This window comes from Lepidothrix coronata, unplaced genomic scaffold (genome assembly GCF_001604755.1).
Source record: "Lepidothrix coronata isolate B3197 unplaced genomic scaffold, Lepidothrix_coronata-1.0 Scaffold16, whole genome shotgun sequence".
Taxonomy (NCBI): Eukaryota; Metazoa; Chordata; class Aves; order Passeriformes; family Pipridae; genus Lepidothrix; species Lepidothrix coronata.
The window spans coordinates 5,525,619-5,544,184 of NW_016690196.1; the positions used below are offsets into that span (position 1 = coordinate 5,525,619).

Here is an 18,566-nt window from a genome sequence, read left to right on the forward strand (position 1 = left end):
AGGCTTTGGAAGCTCCTGACCCCCAAAGTTAGACTCCTGCTAAGTGTAACTGCTTGCTGTTGACCCCCCCTTTCCCTGGTTCTATCCACAAATGAAAACATTCCATTTTGGTGATGACTTAAAACAAAGGATAATCTTTATTGCTCAATTTTGTGGTATGAAAAAATAGATGAGTTGTTTATCTAGTTCAGCTAAGAAAGTAATTATACATTTAACTTAGATGTTAAATGTGTTCTTGGCCTAATACAAACTATTATTTCTAGATCCTAAACTTTTCACCACTCATCTTTTCACTCTCAGGGGTACAGCACAACATGTACTTCTGTTCTTGCCTTGCATCACTTCCAGACTTCCCAGATGTGCCATTGTTTCATCACTTGAATTTAGGTGACTGCTGTGGAGAATTTGGGTAAACTTTGGGGTTTTAGCTTTTTTTTTTTTTTTTTCTGACTCCCCATCTTTAGGGTTGCTAAATTTTGTGGTGTAATTTAGGAAGAACAGTCCCTGGAGTGTTTTAGGAAGTGTATCCTGTAACCAGTACTGTCATCTTGCTGCTGATTTTGTATACCAAAAAGAGCTTCTGCTGATAAATACACGTAATGCAGATGGAGTCTGGATTTAATCTTGAAATTTTCAAGGCTTGTTCATCATAAAGTACTATGCATGTACGCTTCTTGTCAAGTAAAATTAGAAAACCTTCAGTAAATGTGATCAAGATTCTTAATGGTCAGTAACTATCCCCCCATTCAAACATGAAAACATCATTTGTTCTCATATGAGCATGTGGCACTTTTTGTGTATAACACTTTGGCAAAGTCAATATCGTAATACATCTGCTAGTAGTTGCTTATGTAAGAAATCAGTATGTATTACAGAGGGATAAAGTGCTCTGACTTGCACACCTGGCACTTCCTTTGGAGGAGAAAAGTAAGGTCTGATAACATTTTTTTGTTCTGTTGGGAAACCGATATCCTTAAGCACAAAGATTTCTGAGATTTTTTTTCTGTGATCTCATAAATGAATTTGAGATGTGCTCATCACCCCTTTACATTGGCATTCTTGAAAGCAATAATGATTGATGTCTTGTCATAGTTCTGATTATGCAATATGTGGAAAAAATGTTTCTTTTTTATTGTAGAACTAATTGCAGTTAACTTTGAATTAAGGGTTATTTTGTATTTTTGTCATACGTTCCCTAAGGAATTTCCTCTGGGACCAGAGCCTGGCTTTTTTCTGCCTGGGCACTTCATGGACACTCTTAGCTTTGTGAATATCAGTGCCTTTAAAAGCCTTCCTTGTTATTTTCCCTCAGCTCTTTGCACTCAGTAATGCTTTGAGCTTTATCTTTTAATCCAATTTTGTACACTGGAAACTTTCATGGGGCTGATGCTAAAGTCTCTTGGTTGGTTGGCTGCAGTCAGCGTAGACATCCGTTAAGTGTGTTACAAGTTCTGGTTGCTTCTGGTGCACATGGTCATATTCGTTGGAGCTTGATTTCATCTACAGTCCAGGTCCTCGGAGTCCTCCTCTCTTCCTGTCTAGCCATTATTAATTTTCATGGGATTTTTGTCTTTTCCTCTTTGTACATGAGTCTAATTTATAAACAGGTTATAAGCCTATGATGTATTCCTTATATCTGACTCCTGAGCAGTTCTGTTTATAGCACCAAGATCATACTTTTAAAACGTTTTCTAGATGTAGCAAGCTGTAGCAACAGAACATCTTTTGCTAATCTGTCTGCATCTATGCAAAAATTTGATGGGGTTGCTAGTTGCATTTGTTTTTTGTAATCATGAAGTATTGTCAGAATATCAAGGATAGACCAAGGTTTTATGTTCTTTACTGGCACTTTTATTTAGGTGTTATATTTCTAAATGACAGATTTCTGCTTAGTTCAGACAAGGATGTAAGTGTATTCTCAGAGTGAATTTATCTTGTGTAAATACATACTTGCTAGTCTGAAAGACAAAATTAGAATTGAGGATTTGCTGAACTACTGTAACAAAATTACGTATATTTTTAAGATACTTAATTAACTGAAGTGACGTATTGCCAAATCATGTATGTGTTTGTAGATTTCAAACAGTTATATTGTAATTAATGTATGTCCAAGAAAATTAACTTAATCTGTTCTGTTCTATATATTTGCCCATTTTAAGCTTGAAACACTGTTTTATAATTTAGGATTTCTCAGTAGCCTCTTGTAAGATAAGTCTTCAAAGTATTTTTCAAATTTCAAATAAATTGTATCAATCTACTGGGCTCTTCATTTCCTGTTTTGTTAAACATGCTCAAGAATTGGAGTAGGTTAGTGATGCGTGGTTTTGCTTTGCAGCAGCTGTGTTTATTTGCCTTTATCATATAACATCCATTGTGGGAGTTTGTTTCTGTTTTCAGTTGTCATTTCCACATGCCTTTCTAATACCAAAGTCTATCTCATGGGTGGATAGATTAGAAAATATCACTAGTTAACATGTCTTTTATCTGAGTAATTTTTTTTTGTTACACAGTGTCAAGTGTAACATGCCATTAGTATTATGAAAACAAAAGCAATTTTTCTGTAGAAAATTTAATGTAAGACAGAGAAGGGAATAACATAAATGAATTTACTGGAGATTAGGTATTGAACTGACTCATTACTCAGTTAAGTAAGTTTACTGCTGACTCAGTGCTGCAACATAACGAATATCTGAAGGTCAATTTTTAATGCAAATACTTGTGACATAAGTCACCACTTTTTTAAAAGCTAAATTACTGAGTTTGATACTGACCAAGTATCTTATCTGATTGTGGTATTAGCAAATGCAGCATCTTGGAAAACAAAAACTACAAAGAATCCCAAAATAAACAATAAACTAGTAAAAACAGGGGAACAAGAATCAGTCAGCAACATACCTGACTTTTGTGGGGTTTTTATTGTGGACACACCTTTTTTTATTGTGGAGGTTTTTTTTTCCTTCTTGAACTTTACTGGTAATTGAAGATGTGTGTATGGCTGAGGATCTGTATAAAATAACCCAGATATCAAATTAATTCATCTGGATTTGTGAAGAGCATCACTGGCTAAGTGTTGGTGAAAGTGTGCATGAGATAATGAATAATTTGTAGCTCCCAGTTGTTCATTTGGTTCATGGTGAAAAGGGAAGTTTGTGAATTGCTGTTACTGTGAGACTTACAGACTCATGGCTGTTTTGTGTTCATTATTGTCTCATATCAGATTTTTCTAGCCTTTATGCATACTGTTTCCTTTAGTGTTTGTTTACTTTGAGGATACTTAAGACTTAATACTCTAAGAAGATTTTTTTTTTTTAATTTACATCACTCGTATCTTGATGTCACTTGGGAGCAGGGTGGAACAAACTTTCTGTATTCATTCTAAGGAAAAGATGTACTAGGCAAGCTTTCCTTTTTTCCCACTGAGAGAATTACTATTTATAGTTTAATATTATTCAAATTTCATCTTTGAATGCTCTATTATATGAGGAATGCTTGCTTACTGTTGCATAACTAGCAAGAACTGTAGCTTCCTTCAGGTTGTGTGACTGAGCATCTGTGTTTTTGCTTTGTATATGAATATGTAACCAGAAGATATATGTCTTTACCTTAAGACCTCTTTCTGCTTTTTGACATCTAGGAAATGAAGCATTGCTTGTGATTCTGGAAGACTCAGTGTACATCTTTAGAAACCTGGAAGAATATTTGTAATCTGCTGTTTCAGTTTCTGTGTTATGTGAAACGTGGAATATATCAATGTTGTGCTAGGTTTTCGGTGTTTTGTCACAGAGCTTTTGTTTAGTTACTAGACCAGCTTATGCTGGCAAAAGAATTGTGACCAATGAGCAATTCAGTTGAGTCTGGAAATACAGGGCTAGCTTTATTAGTGAACACTTAGGAGTTATATGATCCCTGAAAGTGTCTTGGATAAGGCTTTTACCACAGAAATTGTATATAAGATGGGCAAAACTGGTACTTGTGTATAAAAGTTTCTTTCACATTTCTGTGTGTACCTTTATAAACAATTTTGATTTCCTGTTTACCCTTTACCTTGTACGTTTAAATATCTTTATTAGGATTTGTTGTACTTGTGGTATTACCTAATTTACAAACCAAATCAACTTGATGATGATCAAAAAAGATCTTGTCTATACTGTAAATAACATTCTAATCCTTTTAAAGGGTAAAAAAAGGTAAGAATTAATAACTTAAAGGTATTGTTTTAAAACAAATTAGTCACATCCAAACATCAAATTAGTCATATCCAAACCATATCTTTGCAAAATTTTTCTGGGGGATAATGTATTGCAAAAGTAAAAAGTCAAGGCAGTTTTATAATTAAGATATGAATGCAACACTAGTTGTTTTAGGGTAGGCAGATATCCATGCTTGTTTTGCAGGGTTTGCACCGTATTTCAGGGACAGGACTTTTAAGTATGCATTAAAAATACATATTTGTACATAAAATCAATTTTGTGCAGAATTTTTGCAATGAAGAAAGAAGAGCTGAACACTTCTTCTCTTTCATCTCTCGTGACTGGTAAGACCTTATGAAATAGGCCATACTTGGTTAATGTTAGGTATGATAATGTAAAAGGCTTTGAAGAAATCCCATCTGTTCATCATCAGTAGGGAAGTTAAACTTTTTCATGTATCTTAAAAAAATATATATCAGAGAAGCAGTGGAAGGAGGAAACAGCTGGCAAAGGTCAGGCTGAGCCAGCAACTGAATTTTAATAACTTACAGGGTGTGCGTGGGGGGATTTAGTTCTATTTTCATGCCTTTTGAACTGGCCTGTATATTTTCTTTACTATCTCGTAGTTTTAGAAAATGCTGATTTTCTTCTCCTTTTGACTTTTCATTGTGACTTTGAGAGGAGGTAGTGAAGAAGGTATTAATTTGTACACATGAAACAACAGTGTTAGCAATTCCTATTTTTTTGTGTTGCTAGCTACGAGCTAAGCATGGGACCATCAGACTTACAGTAAATAAAGTAGCCTGAATGAGGCTCATCTGAGTCTACACAGTACTTCTCACGCTAAATGTTGCTGGTCTCATTTCTTCTTGCCAGAGTTACTCTGATACATCACATTCCTTGCTTGCTTTTATCAAGCAACAGAGCTTTCTTTCACATGATAGCTGCAAATGTTTCTTCTCCCTCTATAGTGCTCTTGTAACTTTATTAGTATTTATCACCTTGGTTGTTTGTTGAAGATGCAGCTAGACACTTGTCTGCCTAATGTACACTTCAGGAATAGAAAGTTTTCATCATGTTTATTAAGTTAATATCAGTTTTGACTGTCTAATTAAGAACTACCAGATCAGCCTGTGTAATGCAAAAATCTTGTTTAGTCTCGTCCATTTCATTAAAAAGTTAAAGATTGGAACTGTTGCTTGCGTCTTTCTGGCTAGTGTTACTGGAAGCTTTGGTAGTGCTTGAATATTTTGTATTTCAGGAATGCCCAGGGGTTCCATTGAGTTGTGTAGTGTTCAAATGTGCAATAAGCAACATGCTAAAATTGGGAAGCCATAAAATACCTTCATGCTCGTGACGGTTGTTATTAGTAGATGAGAGCTATTTATCTTTTAATGTTAAGTAGAATCACCGTGAGTTGATGAATATGCCTTTAATTTCTTTGTTTTAAATAATTAAAGCCTGGTTTAGAGTGTCTGTGACCTACTTTGAGCATACTCTTGTGGACTGTGGTAGCAAGAGGACACTGGCTATTCTTAAAGGCCTTGAATCTTGAGCGGTGTTGAGGAAATTAGTCTATTCTGCTACTTATTTATTTGGCTATTCCAACACTAGGAATAAATGAGAACACTCCATTCAGTGCCTAGTGTTGCTACCCTAGTGTGCTCTGAACACAGGATAATCTGCATGAGCCATTTGCCTTGGGACAGCTAAATGAATCTGAGCATAGTAGCAGGCTTGGCTTCTGTTTTGTGCCAGGGCCCATGGCCAATGAGCCCAGTAGAATTCATGTCTTAGAGGTCCTGCAGCACTGAAGGACCTCATGATATAGGAAGAAAAAAAAAAATCTATGTCTTTTGTTAGCAGCTATACCAAAGTCCTTGAAAAGCTATGTGACTGATCTCATACTGCTCCCATGGTGTAATTAGAGGAGTATCCTTGATTCTACTGGAAGATGCAGCATCTCAGGTATGCAGTATCCTTTGGATTGTGGGCTGACATCTCTTAAGAACTAGATTATGTTGCGAAGAATCTGAATATCAAAAGAACAGCCAGAACAGAAGTATCTCGCTGATGTTTTGATGTTTGAGCATGTCAGTTCCTACTGGAACTGCACTTCTGGTGAGCAAGACCGGTCAAGCTGGTCTGATGCCTGGCAAAACCCTGCTGCCAGTTAGCTGACATGCACAGTCACAGCAGATGCCCGATACTGGGCAATGTCTAAACACTTGGAGTGTTCTTGTGTGTACCTATACTCAGGATCTTTGGTAGTTATACATCGAAATCATCAAAACTGAGCATAAATGTGCAAGAAAAAGGGTCTAGACAAGTCTTAACTTTGGTTTCATGTGACTATTGTAAGCATATACCTTGATTCAAGAATAAGTGATTTAGTCTATATTGAAATGAGGATTAACAATTCTCATCACATGAAGGTGTTTTCTTTTAAAGAACTGGAGTTTCTAGAGTAAAGATTACAACTTTCCTGTGTTCTACTGAGTAAGCCACTCTACTGCAAAACAAACTTTCTTTTTTACTATTTTAACAGTAATTCATTAACGTTAATATTTAATGCAAACTAAATTACGGAAGAAAATTACAATACCTGAGAAGGAAGGAAAAGGCAACTCTTAGAAATTCTGGTGGTTAAGCTTTCAGCATCCAACATATGGCATTCATAGTTTTGGAGTGGCATGGTGTGTTGTTGTTGTTGGGTTTTTTTAAATTATTCTTTTGAATTTTATTACAATTTCGAGTTTTATGATAGAATTTACTGTAGGTTGACAGTGTGACTGGATATGTGGCAATATAAATGGTGATAATAAAAATAAAAGAACCTTATACTAACAATCAAGGAAGGCCTTTTTGAACATGTGCAGTTTGGGGCAGCCTTGGCTACAGTGACCATGAGATTGTGGAGTTCCGTATCTTGCATGAATGAAGCAGGGCAGCAATTAAGTTTGCAACCCTGGTCTTCAGGAAATTTAACTTTAACCTCTTCAGGGACCATCTTGGACGAATCTCATGGGACTGTGCCTGCAGGGAAGAAGGATCCAAGAGAGGTAGTCAGTAGTTAAGCACTACTTGCTCCAGGCTCAAAACTGGTGCATCCTGATGAGCAAGAAATTGAGCAAAGGGGGCAAGAGACCTGTGTGGATGAACAAGGAGCTCCTATCAATATTCAGGGACAAGCAGGAGATTCACAGGAAGCAGGGACAGACCACTTATAACAAATATAGAGATGTCAGAGTATGCAGAAATGCAACAGGGAAGGCCAAGGCCCATCTGGAATTAAAAATCTGACCAAGGATATCAAGTACAGCAAGAAAGCTTTCTTCAAATGCATCAATAACAAAAGGAAAACTAAGGAAAATGTGGGCCTGTTACTGAATGGAGCAGGGACTCTGGTGAGAGAGGATGCAGAGAACGCAGAGTTACTGAACACCTTCTGTCCATCAGTCTTCACTAAGAAGACCAGCCCTCAGCAATCTCTGACCCAGGAGACCAGGGAAAGGGGATGGTGGAAAGAAGACTTTTGCTTGGTCAGGGAGGATTGGGTTAGAGATCACCTAGGCAAACTTAATATCTGCAAGTCTGTGAGCTGTGATGGGATGCATCTACAGATGGGAGTGCTGAGGGAGATGGCAGACACCATAACTAGGCCACTCGTGATCAACTTTGTAAGGTCATGGCAGTCAGGAGAGGTGCTTGAGGACTAGAGGAGAACAAATGTCACCCCGGTCTTCAAAAAGGGCAAAAAAGGAGCACCCAGGGAACAACTGGCTAGTCAAACTCACCCTAATCTCTGGAAAGGTAAATAAGTGCCTCATTCTGGAGTCCATCTTTAAGCATATGGAAGACAAGAAGGTGATCAGGAGTAGTTGGCATGGATTCACTGAAGGTAAATCATGCTTGACCAACTCGATTGTCTTCTACAATCACAAAGCTTCCTGAATGGATGAGGGGAGAGGAGTGAATATTGTCTACCTGGACTTCAGCAAAGCTTTTGACACTGTCTGTCACAGCATCCTCATAGGCAAACTTGGGAAGTGTGGACTGGATCGAGTGGACAGTGAGGTGGATTGAGAACTGGCTGAATGGCAGATCCCAGAGGGTCATTGTCAGTGGCACAGGGTTTGGTTGTCACTAGTGGCCTGTCACTAGTGGTATCCAACAAGGATTGATACTGGGTCCAGTATTGTTCACGTTGGTGACTTGAATGAAGGGGTAGATGCCTCTTCAGCAAATTCACTGGTGACATGAAACTGGGAGGAGTGGCCAATACCCTGGAGTGCTGTGCAGAAGGATCCTGGCAGGTTGGAGGGATGGGCAGAGAACAACTGTCTGAAGTTTAACTAAGGCAAATCAGGGTCCTGTATCTGGGGAAGAATAAAACCCCCTGCACCAGTACAGGCTGGGGGCTGACCTGCTGGAAAGCAGCTCTGTGGAGAAGGATCTGGGGGTCCTGATGGACCACAAGCTGTCCCTGAGCCAGCAGTGTGCCCTTATGGACAAGAAGGCCAATGGTATCATGGAGTGCATTAGGAAAAGCATTGCAAGCAGGTTGAGAGAGGTGATCCTGGACCTCTTTTCAGCTCTAGCGAAGCCCCATCTGGGGTACTGTATCCAGTTCTGAGCTCCTCAGTGCAACAAAGACTCAAAGGTCCTGGAGCAGGTCCAGTGAAGGGAGACAAAGATGATTAGGTGACTGCTAATCAGGAATGATTGGAAGGCCCTGCTTGAGTAGTGAGGTTGGACCGATTGACTCCACCAGTGGTTCCTTCCAACCTTAACCATTCTAGGACTCTCTAATGCTTTACAACATGTTATAGCCTTAACAAAAAACATTTATCCACTTAAATGGCAGCATCTTTGTCTAGTATTTTGAGCTCTGTTGTCAAGGCCTGCTTATACATTCAGTATAGACATGCACATCCAAGAACAGAAACGGATGTCTTTCAACCTAGGCATCAGATGATGTCTGTTAGATAAAACAGGTTGTGTTGGAATGATTGCATTGACTCTTTAAAGAAATGAAATTCATTGGTAAGCAGTACTGAAGGCAGCAATTTCAGCTTTATCTCAGACTGAGGGCTTCCTGGTGATACTTCTTAGCAGACTGTTTTGAATTCTGAGCCTGACCTCCAAGGTCCCTTAAGCCTCTCTTCGATCTGTTGGTAGGAAACCTCAAGACAACATAGAAAGGACAGTACTCTTTCTTAGTCTGGGGAAAGAAGTTTTACTGAATGTAATGAGGCTGTGTAAGTACTGTATTAAAAAAAAAATGACTTGGAGACAGTCTGAGCAGTTGTGTTTCTGTTCTACTTAGGAGTCATAGAATGTCACTGTTAATGAATACTCTTTTTCTCAAACTGATCCAAATTAATAAGAACATCTTTCGTAGGACAAAACCCCATTGTTTTTTCTAACCACAAATCCATTTGCTACAGCAGTTACTAAGCATCTTGAATAACATGACCAAGGAACTAGGCATTGCTTTGGAGATAAGGGCTGGCTCAGGCTCCACATGTTGGAGAACAATGCAGTAGTCATCTAACTTCTTAGCTGAAACTCAGCAGTCTCACTGCTGTGGGGAAGTGCTGCTCAGCTGTCCTGTATGATATAGGGCTCATGAGTTACTCTCAGAGGACAGTTGTTTACCCTGCAGAACTGTGGATCTGAGGGATGGTTGTTACAAATCCCATAGCTTTCCCATTTTTCCATTTTTGGAGACCAAACTAATTACAGACCCTCAGAGAATAAAGTGAGAGAGGCTTACACCATTCCACTCTTTGTGCCTTCTTTTGAGCAAAGGACGATGTAGTCCTAATAACCACTCTTACTAGGTTAGTAATTGATACTACTCTTTGAGTAACGTGTGTCTTTACAGTCTGATCTACACTAGCTATGACTTCTCAAAGGCATGCTGTTAATAGGTTTGCTACTTGAAAGTGTGCTATTACTTGCTAGGCAGTGGGATTCTGCACTGTCCAGGGCCCAAAGTAGCTTGCAGTTTCATTGCATGTGCTAAGAGCTACCCAGTCTGCTGCCTTATTTATTAATAAGGGTAGCAATGTGGAAGAGTGAAGGCCGGTTTGTTAGTGAAGAAGTGATTCCTACTGCTAAGGGGGGCTAAATAACCATGGGGTTTTTGATAGGGAGAGAAGGGAATTGTTACTGGAAGTTGGCAAGGCCTTGTGCAGTGAGAAGCTGAGGTCATAGGAATCTAACAATATGCGTAAGAAACTGGGATTGGCAGCGAGGGAACCTGTGAGCTCAAAGGAATCATCCTGTTTAACAGGAAGGAGAAATAGTTTTGCCATTAAGGGAAGCTGTGTGGTTATGGGACATTTGTCAGAGATGTTCAATAGTGCAGGCAAAGAAAGTGGATGGGGAAAGTAATGTGACTCTGGGAAACAGATAGATGTGATGACATGGGACACAGGCTGAAGAAGGGGAAGAGGAGCAGTGCTCAGGGTTTTTGGGAACAGAGGGAGAAAGTCAGCTGGGTTTAGGTTCTACTTAATATATACCTGGTGTGAATTGACAGTTGTAAGAAATTGAGAAAGGTTTGAATGCACTGCTGCTCTATGTGTTGATGAAGTTGAGCTGCAACTCATGTTTTTGAGCAGGGCTTTATCCTATTCCTTCATTTTTGCTGAGCTGTCCATGATATTTCTCTTGCCATATAAAAAACAGAAGTAATATAATCCCTGTAGTCTTTATTTGTTAGGTGTTTGTTGATCTGACAAGATGATGAATGCAAAGTGTATAGAAAATCAGGTGCTTACTTGGAAGCTAGTAACTTTCACAAACTGTATTTTGAGAACTTGGAGTACAGATGAATTTGTCTTCAGGTTTTTTACCAGTAGTTTCTATGTCTAATTTATTAATTCTTACATAATTCTGTCTTTTCTATCTTTTTCCAAAACAGGATGATACCCCTTTCGTCTCAGACACTGATGATGAATCTTCATCATGGCCAAACACAGGAATATGTGATTAAACCCAAATATTACCCAGTAAAAAAAGTGATTGCAGGAGAACAGTCCACCGAGGGCTCATTACCACTGAGACTGGGCCAGGATCAACCTGCGTCATCTTTTCGATGTGAGTACAGCTACAGAAAGCATACTTCCTTCTTTCCTCTCACAAAACCCTCACCCCAGTTTTTAAGATCTTGAAATTTTTTGCGCTAACACTTTAAGACAGAGAAAGGTTAAAATAATTATACATGAGAATTCTTAGATTAGCAGATGCTCCAACATTCTGCATTTTGTGGAGAAGCAAAACAGATTTCCTGGATTCACAGCTGGAATTTCATCATGCTTTTTCTAGTTGATAGTTTTTCCTTCAGATAAAAGGTGCTTTGTGAACACTTTGCTAGAATAGGCATAACTATGAGTGTATTCACTGTCAGTATGATGGATACCACTTTTGGAAAGCTGGAGTCCAGGACTGTGGTCTCATTGGTGACTATTTTTCTCTATATTTAATTTATTATGTGTTTATGAACTTCTGCACAGTATGGAGGCTGCATGAGAGTTTCTGCTTCATGTTTATTAAAAAAGGATTGTGTAGGTGCCCAGCTTGTGGCCTTGGCTCATGCCCCATTGTCTGGGGAGCTTGAGGACAATTTTTGGCTTAGAAGATGAAGAGCTTGATGAATTATGGGTTAGGTATTACAGAGCGTCTGCTGGCTTGATTTGAAGAAAAGTTCCTGCAGTTAAATAGTGGACTGATTAACATTGAGACCTTAAGGTACTTGCAGTCTCCTGACAGATTTCCTCTGCTGTAGCACAGAGAAATATGGTCTGCTGAGGTTTTAGGGAAGAGCCTTTACTTCTAAATCTTTAAATAGAATTTCTTTGTGTATCTTTACATTTCTGTATTGCACATCTTTATGCTCTGTCCATTTATACTGAAATACAACTCCCTGCTTCCTTTTTCTCAAGTGTAAGTTCATAGATGGTAAATGAGAATATTGGCTCTAATGAGAAGAACAGTGGGCAGCTGGAGGTCTTTCAATTAACATTTTCAGACTGGTGAAGTATGCTTCTTGCAAAGCACTACCTCCCTTTCTCAGAAGCATCAGAAAGATATTTAATCACACTGTCAATGTGAACTAGTAGTCCCTTTTGCAATTAAGACAATATTGCTTTTCTTCCAACTAGCAGCAATTTTCCTTAAAAAAATATTAGTGGCCACTGGGATTGAATTGTGTTCCTCACTTCTGACTCTTGCTACTCAGAGTTTACAAATTCCAGGTTGTATAGTACTCCAGTATTTGAAGTGACTGTTCCTGGTTGGATTCTGGCAAAAAATTCTTCCCTTTTGCCCCCATTTTTCAGGCTGTTTGATTTAGTCTACCTTAGATACACTCAGTGTTAATTGCAAGTACCAGGCTGCCACTAAATTAATAGGTTCTGTGAGGTTTTTTTTTTCCTCTGTAGTAGCATAAGGAGATAACTCCATCCAGCTGTTCGACAAAAGAGCCAGTGCTTCCACCTTTTTCTAGCTTACTTGAGCCCCACTGTTAATTACAGTATTCTGAGGGACATGACTAGGAGAAGGAAAACCAGGAGCTAAAGAAAAAGAGTATTTTTTGTCAAATTCTAAGAAACCCCTCAGTGAGCAATGCTTTAGTACAACATTCTACCCTTATTGAAAAGCTTATGACTCCTAAAACAGCCAGAGGACAGGTAGTTAAAACAGATTTTAGGGCCTGATAAAATCAACCATGACTTAAGCATTGACTTAGAGGTAAAATGCAGGGCTAAGTGAAAGGATATTTAGATAGTGTTGAAATTTCTGATACTGGGCTCTTCAGCATCCTAAAAAGGTCATATTACCTGTTTTGCCTCCACTTCTACGTCTGTGAGGTGCGAGTCAGTGATGCCAACTTCTGATGAAGCAGTTTGGATATCTAGTAGTCCAGAGGGCACTTTGAGCTGTGTTATTAGGGTTTAAGATTGTATATTCCTAGCCTGATCAGGAGACCTAGAACTTGGCCAGCTATGTCTATTTAGGATGGCTTCTGGTTTCTGGAGTGCTGGAATGAACTCTAAGAATAGAAGATTACTTGTTTTGGTAAGGAGTGAATGTTAACTTCAACTGTCAGTATTTTAATGTTAGGGATGTTTGAATTAATTCAGTGAGGTAAGACTGGGATGTGAAACTTCATGTCAGGTGTTCTGTAATAACCACCAATATGCAGTTCCTAGTCCTGTCTTGAACAGAGATGAGCTCTGTGAATTAGTTCATACTTATGTCACAGTTGACATTGTCTAGTTAATTTATGAGTGGCTGATGATCTCATGGTGTTTTGTCACTGCTCGTAAATGTATAATCTTGTTCAATGGCAGAGCCTCTTATTTCATTGAGCAATGGAATTGGTAATGACAATGTGGAAATACTTGAAAAGGAAGAGGGGGAAAATAATAATAATAATAAATGAGGGGTACTAAAAAAGCAAAAGCCAAAAAGTTTGTACTGAATGCTTCACAATTTTTTTTATGCTATTATTAAATAATTTTTTTTCAGAGAAGAGAAAAAATAGTAACCAGATCATATTTGGTGGTATTACCCAAGAGTTCATAGTTATCAACTAGCATGGAGTACAAAGCAAGTCATTGTTATTTTTTTCCTGAACATTTCTATGCATAGTGGTTAGGGTGCAGGACTCTCACCGCTGCGACCCGGGTTCGATTCCCAGCCCCCCGGGCAGATGGAGCTCGTCAGCCCTGTAAGGCAATCCATCTAAGAGAAGGTCACTCTAAACAAACCTACGTTCTGAGGACCTCACTGCCACTGGTCCAAGCTTGCTCGGCCCCGGCAGATGAACCTCAGGATTAAAGGGTGGGCTCAGTTCAGCGCACGCTGTGTCTCACCTAAAAAATCCACTGCGCAGGCTCGAAGGGTTAATGACCTTTCCCAAATCTTCGCTCACGAAGACTGGCCATTAAAATTCACTTTAAAGTATTAAAACTGTGACAGAGATTGGCATCTGTGAAAGATGTATGCCATAGAATAAATTTTTTTTTTCTGAATGTAGCTGCAATTGGTATTTGTGATTTTTTTGGACTTCTTTAGATTATTTCAATCCGGTGACATGAAATAGATAGTCTTGAAACTGGAAAAAGAGTCAGTCTTGAGTTACCTTTACCAACAGGTCTGTCCTGGCAGAGGCAAATGAGATGTGGGGTACTAGCAGACTGGGAGGAAAACTGCCAAGCCTGAGTAGGTGCTTCTGAGCATCTCCTCATTCATAGAAAGTCAGTCATGTTTGAATGCTCCACAGTAGTGTTGTAAGATCAGCTTTTGGGTAAAAAATGTTGAAGATTAGTTACTTGAAACATTTTTCAATAAAAATTAACTTAAGGTTCCTCCCATAATATTTACTCTGATGTATTTATGAGCAGTTTCCTTCTCTGATAATGTTCAGAACATACAGTATAGTAGTCTTATTAAAGACAGCAAATATTCTGTTCTTTTTTGGCTTTTAAGCTGAATTTTACTGTAAAGTTATATATCACATCTGCAGAGCTTGAAAATTCAGTAAGCCATTTGGGTTACAATAATGGGATTTAAAGTTACCCTGGGATGTGAAATCAAGTTACCTGCCAGTAGCCATTTCTACTATCAAGCATTTTGAACTTTTGTCCTGTGGAATACAAGCCATCTCTAAAGACTAGCTAGCATAAGGAATCATAAAGCTTACATAAAAATTTTAATTTCTTACTGCTAAATTTGAAATTCTGATTCGTTGTGCCTAATAGGTGAGGCTGTTAATTGTTCATAGTGATTTTTAAGAAGTCATGTTTTGTAAAAACAAAACAAAGACCCACCTTGGAAATAATGTTAAAAATCTTAAACATTGCTTTGAGTTCACCGACTCATTCAGATTTTCAGAAGGGTCACAGTTTTATGCCATAATTAATTTTATCTCCTTATGCCTTATATTGTAATGCAGTTTAATTTATATGGCCGTATATTGTGTTTTTCAAAGGGCTTATACTACATTCAGTATAGAAGGAGAGAAAAATCATTACCCCTAAGTGTGGTGGTGTATAATTTTCAAGTGCTTGTTTTTAGACCTGAAATGCTATTCTGCTTGCATACTTCTAAATAATCTGTTAAAGATATTACACTCTAAAGCATTGATCCAATTCTATTTAATCATTACGCTGTTATATTTAAGTTACTGCAAATTAATCATCAAATATCTTTGTGTTGAATTAGCAAATACTTAAGGATAAGGCTTTGGAAGTTCACAGCCTTCTCAAACAAATAAAAATTGCTCATGTTGAATAGGCTGACAGCTGCAGAGAAACTATAAACGTGGTTTTGTGCCAGCAGGAAGACGGAATATATAGTGATAAAAATAAGCTTGTAGTGGAATTGATATGATCAGCAAATAAAAACTGATCCATCCATCCGTCATGTGTATCTCAACATTTGTAATGTAAATATCAAGAATACCTTAATATGTAGGTGAGGCCAGCCAAATATAAGTCTTATAAGCCAATATATGTCTTTTATAAGCTCACCATGAACCGAGTAATTCTCAAGAGATGCATTACTTGCTTAAAACTACATACTATCACACTGGACCTATAATTTGCCTAAATATTTAGAACCTCAGAGCTAAAAATTCTGTAACAGTAGCAATGGCAGCAGCACAGAAATTTCAACTGTAAAATTCTATTTGCAACCTAGTAGCCCATAAAACAGGAGGAAGATGTTTTTAGTAATTCAGGTATGTCTACCTCAGACATTTCCGACTACTCTCTTAATGGCACTATTAAATAGTAATCACTAGTTAGCTGAGCATGGATCCTCTAAATATCAGTGCTTATCTCCCTAGCTTTATAAAGGCAATGCTGAAGAAAATTAGTGAAAGAATTCTGTGCTGTTTCTATTGATCTAAAATGTATAAGTATATGAAAATAAACAAATTCTAAACTTAACATACTCTTTCTGGAATTCCTTTCAACATAGTTTTTGTGAGAATCATTCATTACAGCAGTAAGAGACTAGGAAGTTCTCATTTTTACTCTATCCACTTCTGGTGCTAAATGATTCTTCAGAAAATGCACTGAAGTACGGGCTTCATTTTCCAACCAGAGATGGTTGAGGGCTAGTTTTTAGTGGCATTGTGCATTTTTCCCATCGAGCTGAAAAAAATGAAATTTCTGCTTCTGAAATCAGTTGCCTACATATGTAGGACAACTTTGTACACCAGGCTACAGTTCCCCATCAGTACAATGATGATGCTGCCATTTCTCTGTCTTAGAGGCATGTCAAGAAAATATATTAATTAGTGCCTGAGGTGACCACAGAATATACTAAAAGCAGAATAAAAACTCAAGAGTAGCTATAAAATGCTTTCCCAAACTGGAATGTTATCATGTGAAGTAAATAAAGCATGTGTTTATATAACAAAGTTATACCAAGGAAGAAGGGAGGATAAGAAGGTAAATGAGACTAATCTCTCTGTTCAGGAAGACAATATGACAAGTATGTGAATTTTGCAACTGAAGTTGTGTGTTAAGTTTATAAAATTAAATACTATGGCAGACTTTTTTCCCTTCTTTTAAGTAGGTGGAGCTTTTTTGGTCTTCACCAAAATTTCGTATAAAATGCATTAAGAAGACTTGCCTCCATTTTAGGTAGTCAGTGAAAATGTGTCTTGAATTTAAGTAGTACAGGTTAGATAGGCTTGCAGCACCCTACTGTGACTTAGTTGTGTGGTCCAACTAGAGGTTGGACTAGTATGCCTGTATGGATATTGGACTTCTAGGATCTGCATGTGATTCTGTTGGCAACACTTGAATTCCTGTGTAAAGATGAAGCTGAAACAGTATGAAAGTCATGTAACTCTTCTGGCTGTGGATACGTTATGTTGCCTCATATTTTACAACATAATTTTACATGTGTTTATTTACATGAAATAAGATTAATGTGGAAGAAAATGTCCCATCACTTACAGTTGTGACGTGCAGAATACCCTGTTAGGAGTTTGGCATAACAGTGGCTTTCCTACTACTGGAAGCATAATGAACTGATAACTTAGAGAAGCTCTTCTTTAAGCTCATTCATAATTTACACAAGCTGGTTTCAACGATGACTTTATAGGTTGACTTGAGCAAAAACAGGTGTCCCTTTGAAATTCCAGTTTAAGCTATTTTTGTGGAATTGCACCATTCTGACTTCATTAAGTGACACTTGCTTCATGATGATAGTGTTTCCCCAGCAGGAAGTATGGGTAAACAGCTGTGAAAGACATACATGTTTTTCTGTTTAAAAAAGTGCACACAGAGATACAACATTTGTTCCATAAATGCATCTGTATGATTTGACATTCTACCCGAGTTCAGAGTTGACTTTAGAGGAAAGTCTCCCTCTGGTCTTCACTGGGTCAGATATTCTTTCCACCCTCCTTTTGATATTTGTTTGTGGAACCACTCTGCATAAACAGCAAAATAATTCTCTCACTGGCTCGTCTTAACCAGAGCACTGCATCATGATCCTTGTAACTTCTGCTTATCAATGGATTTATGGATGTTAGAGTTAAACAGTGGTAACTTTCCTAACAAAGTTTTGGAAAATTTGGAGGTAAGGGAGGGTGTTAAAGCTTTATTCTGAACAAGACATAGCCCAGCAGAATAAGGTGAGTAAAAAGTTAGAAGGCTAACAAGAAGGAATAACTGAAAAATCACAACATAGTATATTTGGAGGGAATGCAGAGTCAAATTCACTTCAGTCACTCATGGCAACTGACATTCATGTCTTGCTACTAAAGCTGTACATAAAAAAAAATACAAGGAAATAGGGTTAGAAATAGTAGGTGTAGAAATGTCCAGGACTCTTTTGTTTTGTGTTCTCAAATGCAAAACATTTGCACATGTGTTCAAAGCCTTTCCTCCTATTCAAGAGTCAGGATGGAATTTTCAGGGACATTCTAAAAAGTTTAAGGAAAAAATTTGATGCTGTCAGCATCGGGGTCAAACAGCACTGTGGTTTTATTGAGAACAAAACCCAAACAAGTTCAGCGAAGCACCCTTTTCCTCTCTCCCATTTAAGAGCATTACCCATCCTGCTATGGAATGGCATGGCAATTCATAACAGCTATTTAAAGTTTACTTTTGATTCCAGCAGGACTTGGAAACAATAGACTCAACTCAAGATGTAAATTAAGTGGCTTAACTAGATTCACACTAATGCAACTAACTCTTCCAAATCAAGCAACACATTTACTTAGCTTTTGCCTCAAAAATAGAGTGACAGATTCTGAAAAAATAACTTTAACAAATGAATGTCATTTATTTAGCATTTATAAAAGACTATGGAGTTCTTTGAAGGCTTTGGAATCAG

General features: G+C 38.0%; 1 protein-coding gene across 2 annotated transcripts in view; it reads left to right on the plus strand.

Moving 5' to 3' along the window:
* Positions 1–18,566, plus strand: part of LTBP1 (latent transforming growth factor beta binding protein 1) — a 193,889-nt gene that overhangs the window by 36,990 nt on the left and 138,333 nt on the right. For both annotated transcript variants that reach the window (XM_017806812.1, XM_017806813.1), the window contains one exon: positions 11,125–11,300. In XM_017806812.1, coding sequence (XP_017662301.1) covers positions 11,125–11,300 — 176 coding nt within the window. The remainder of the gene's footprint in view (positions 1–11,124; positions 11,301–18,566) is intronic.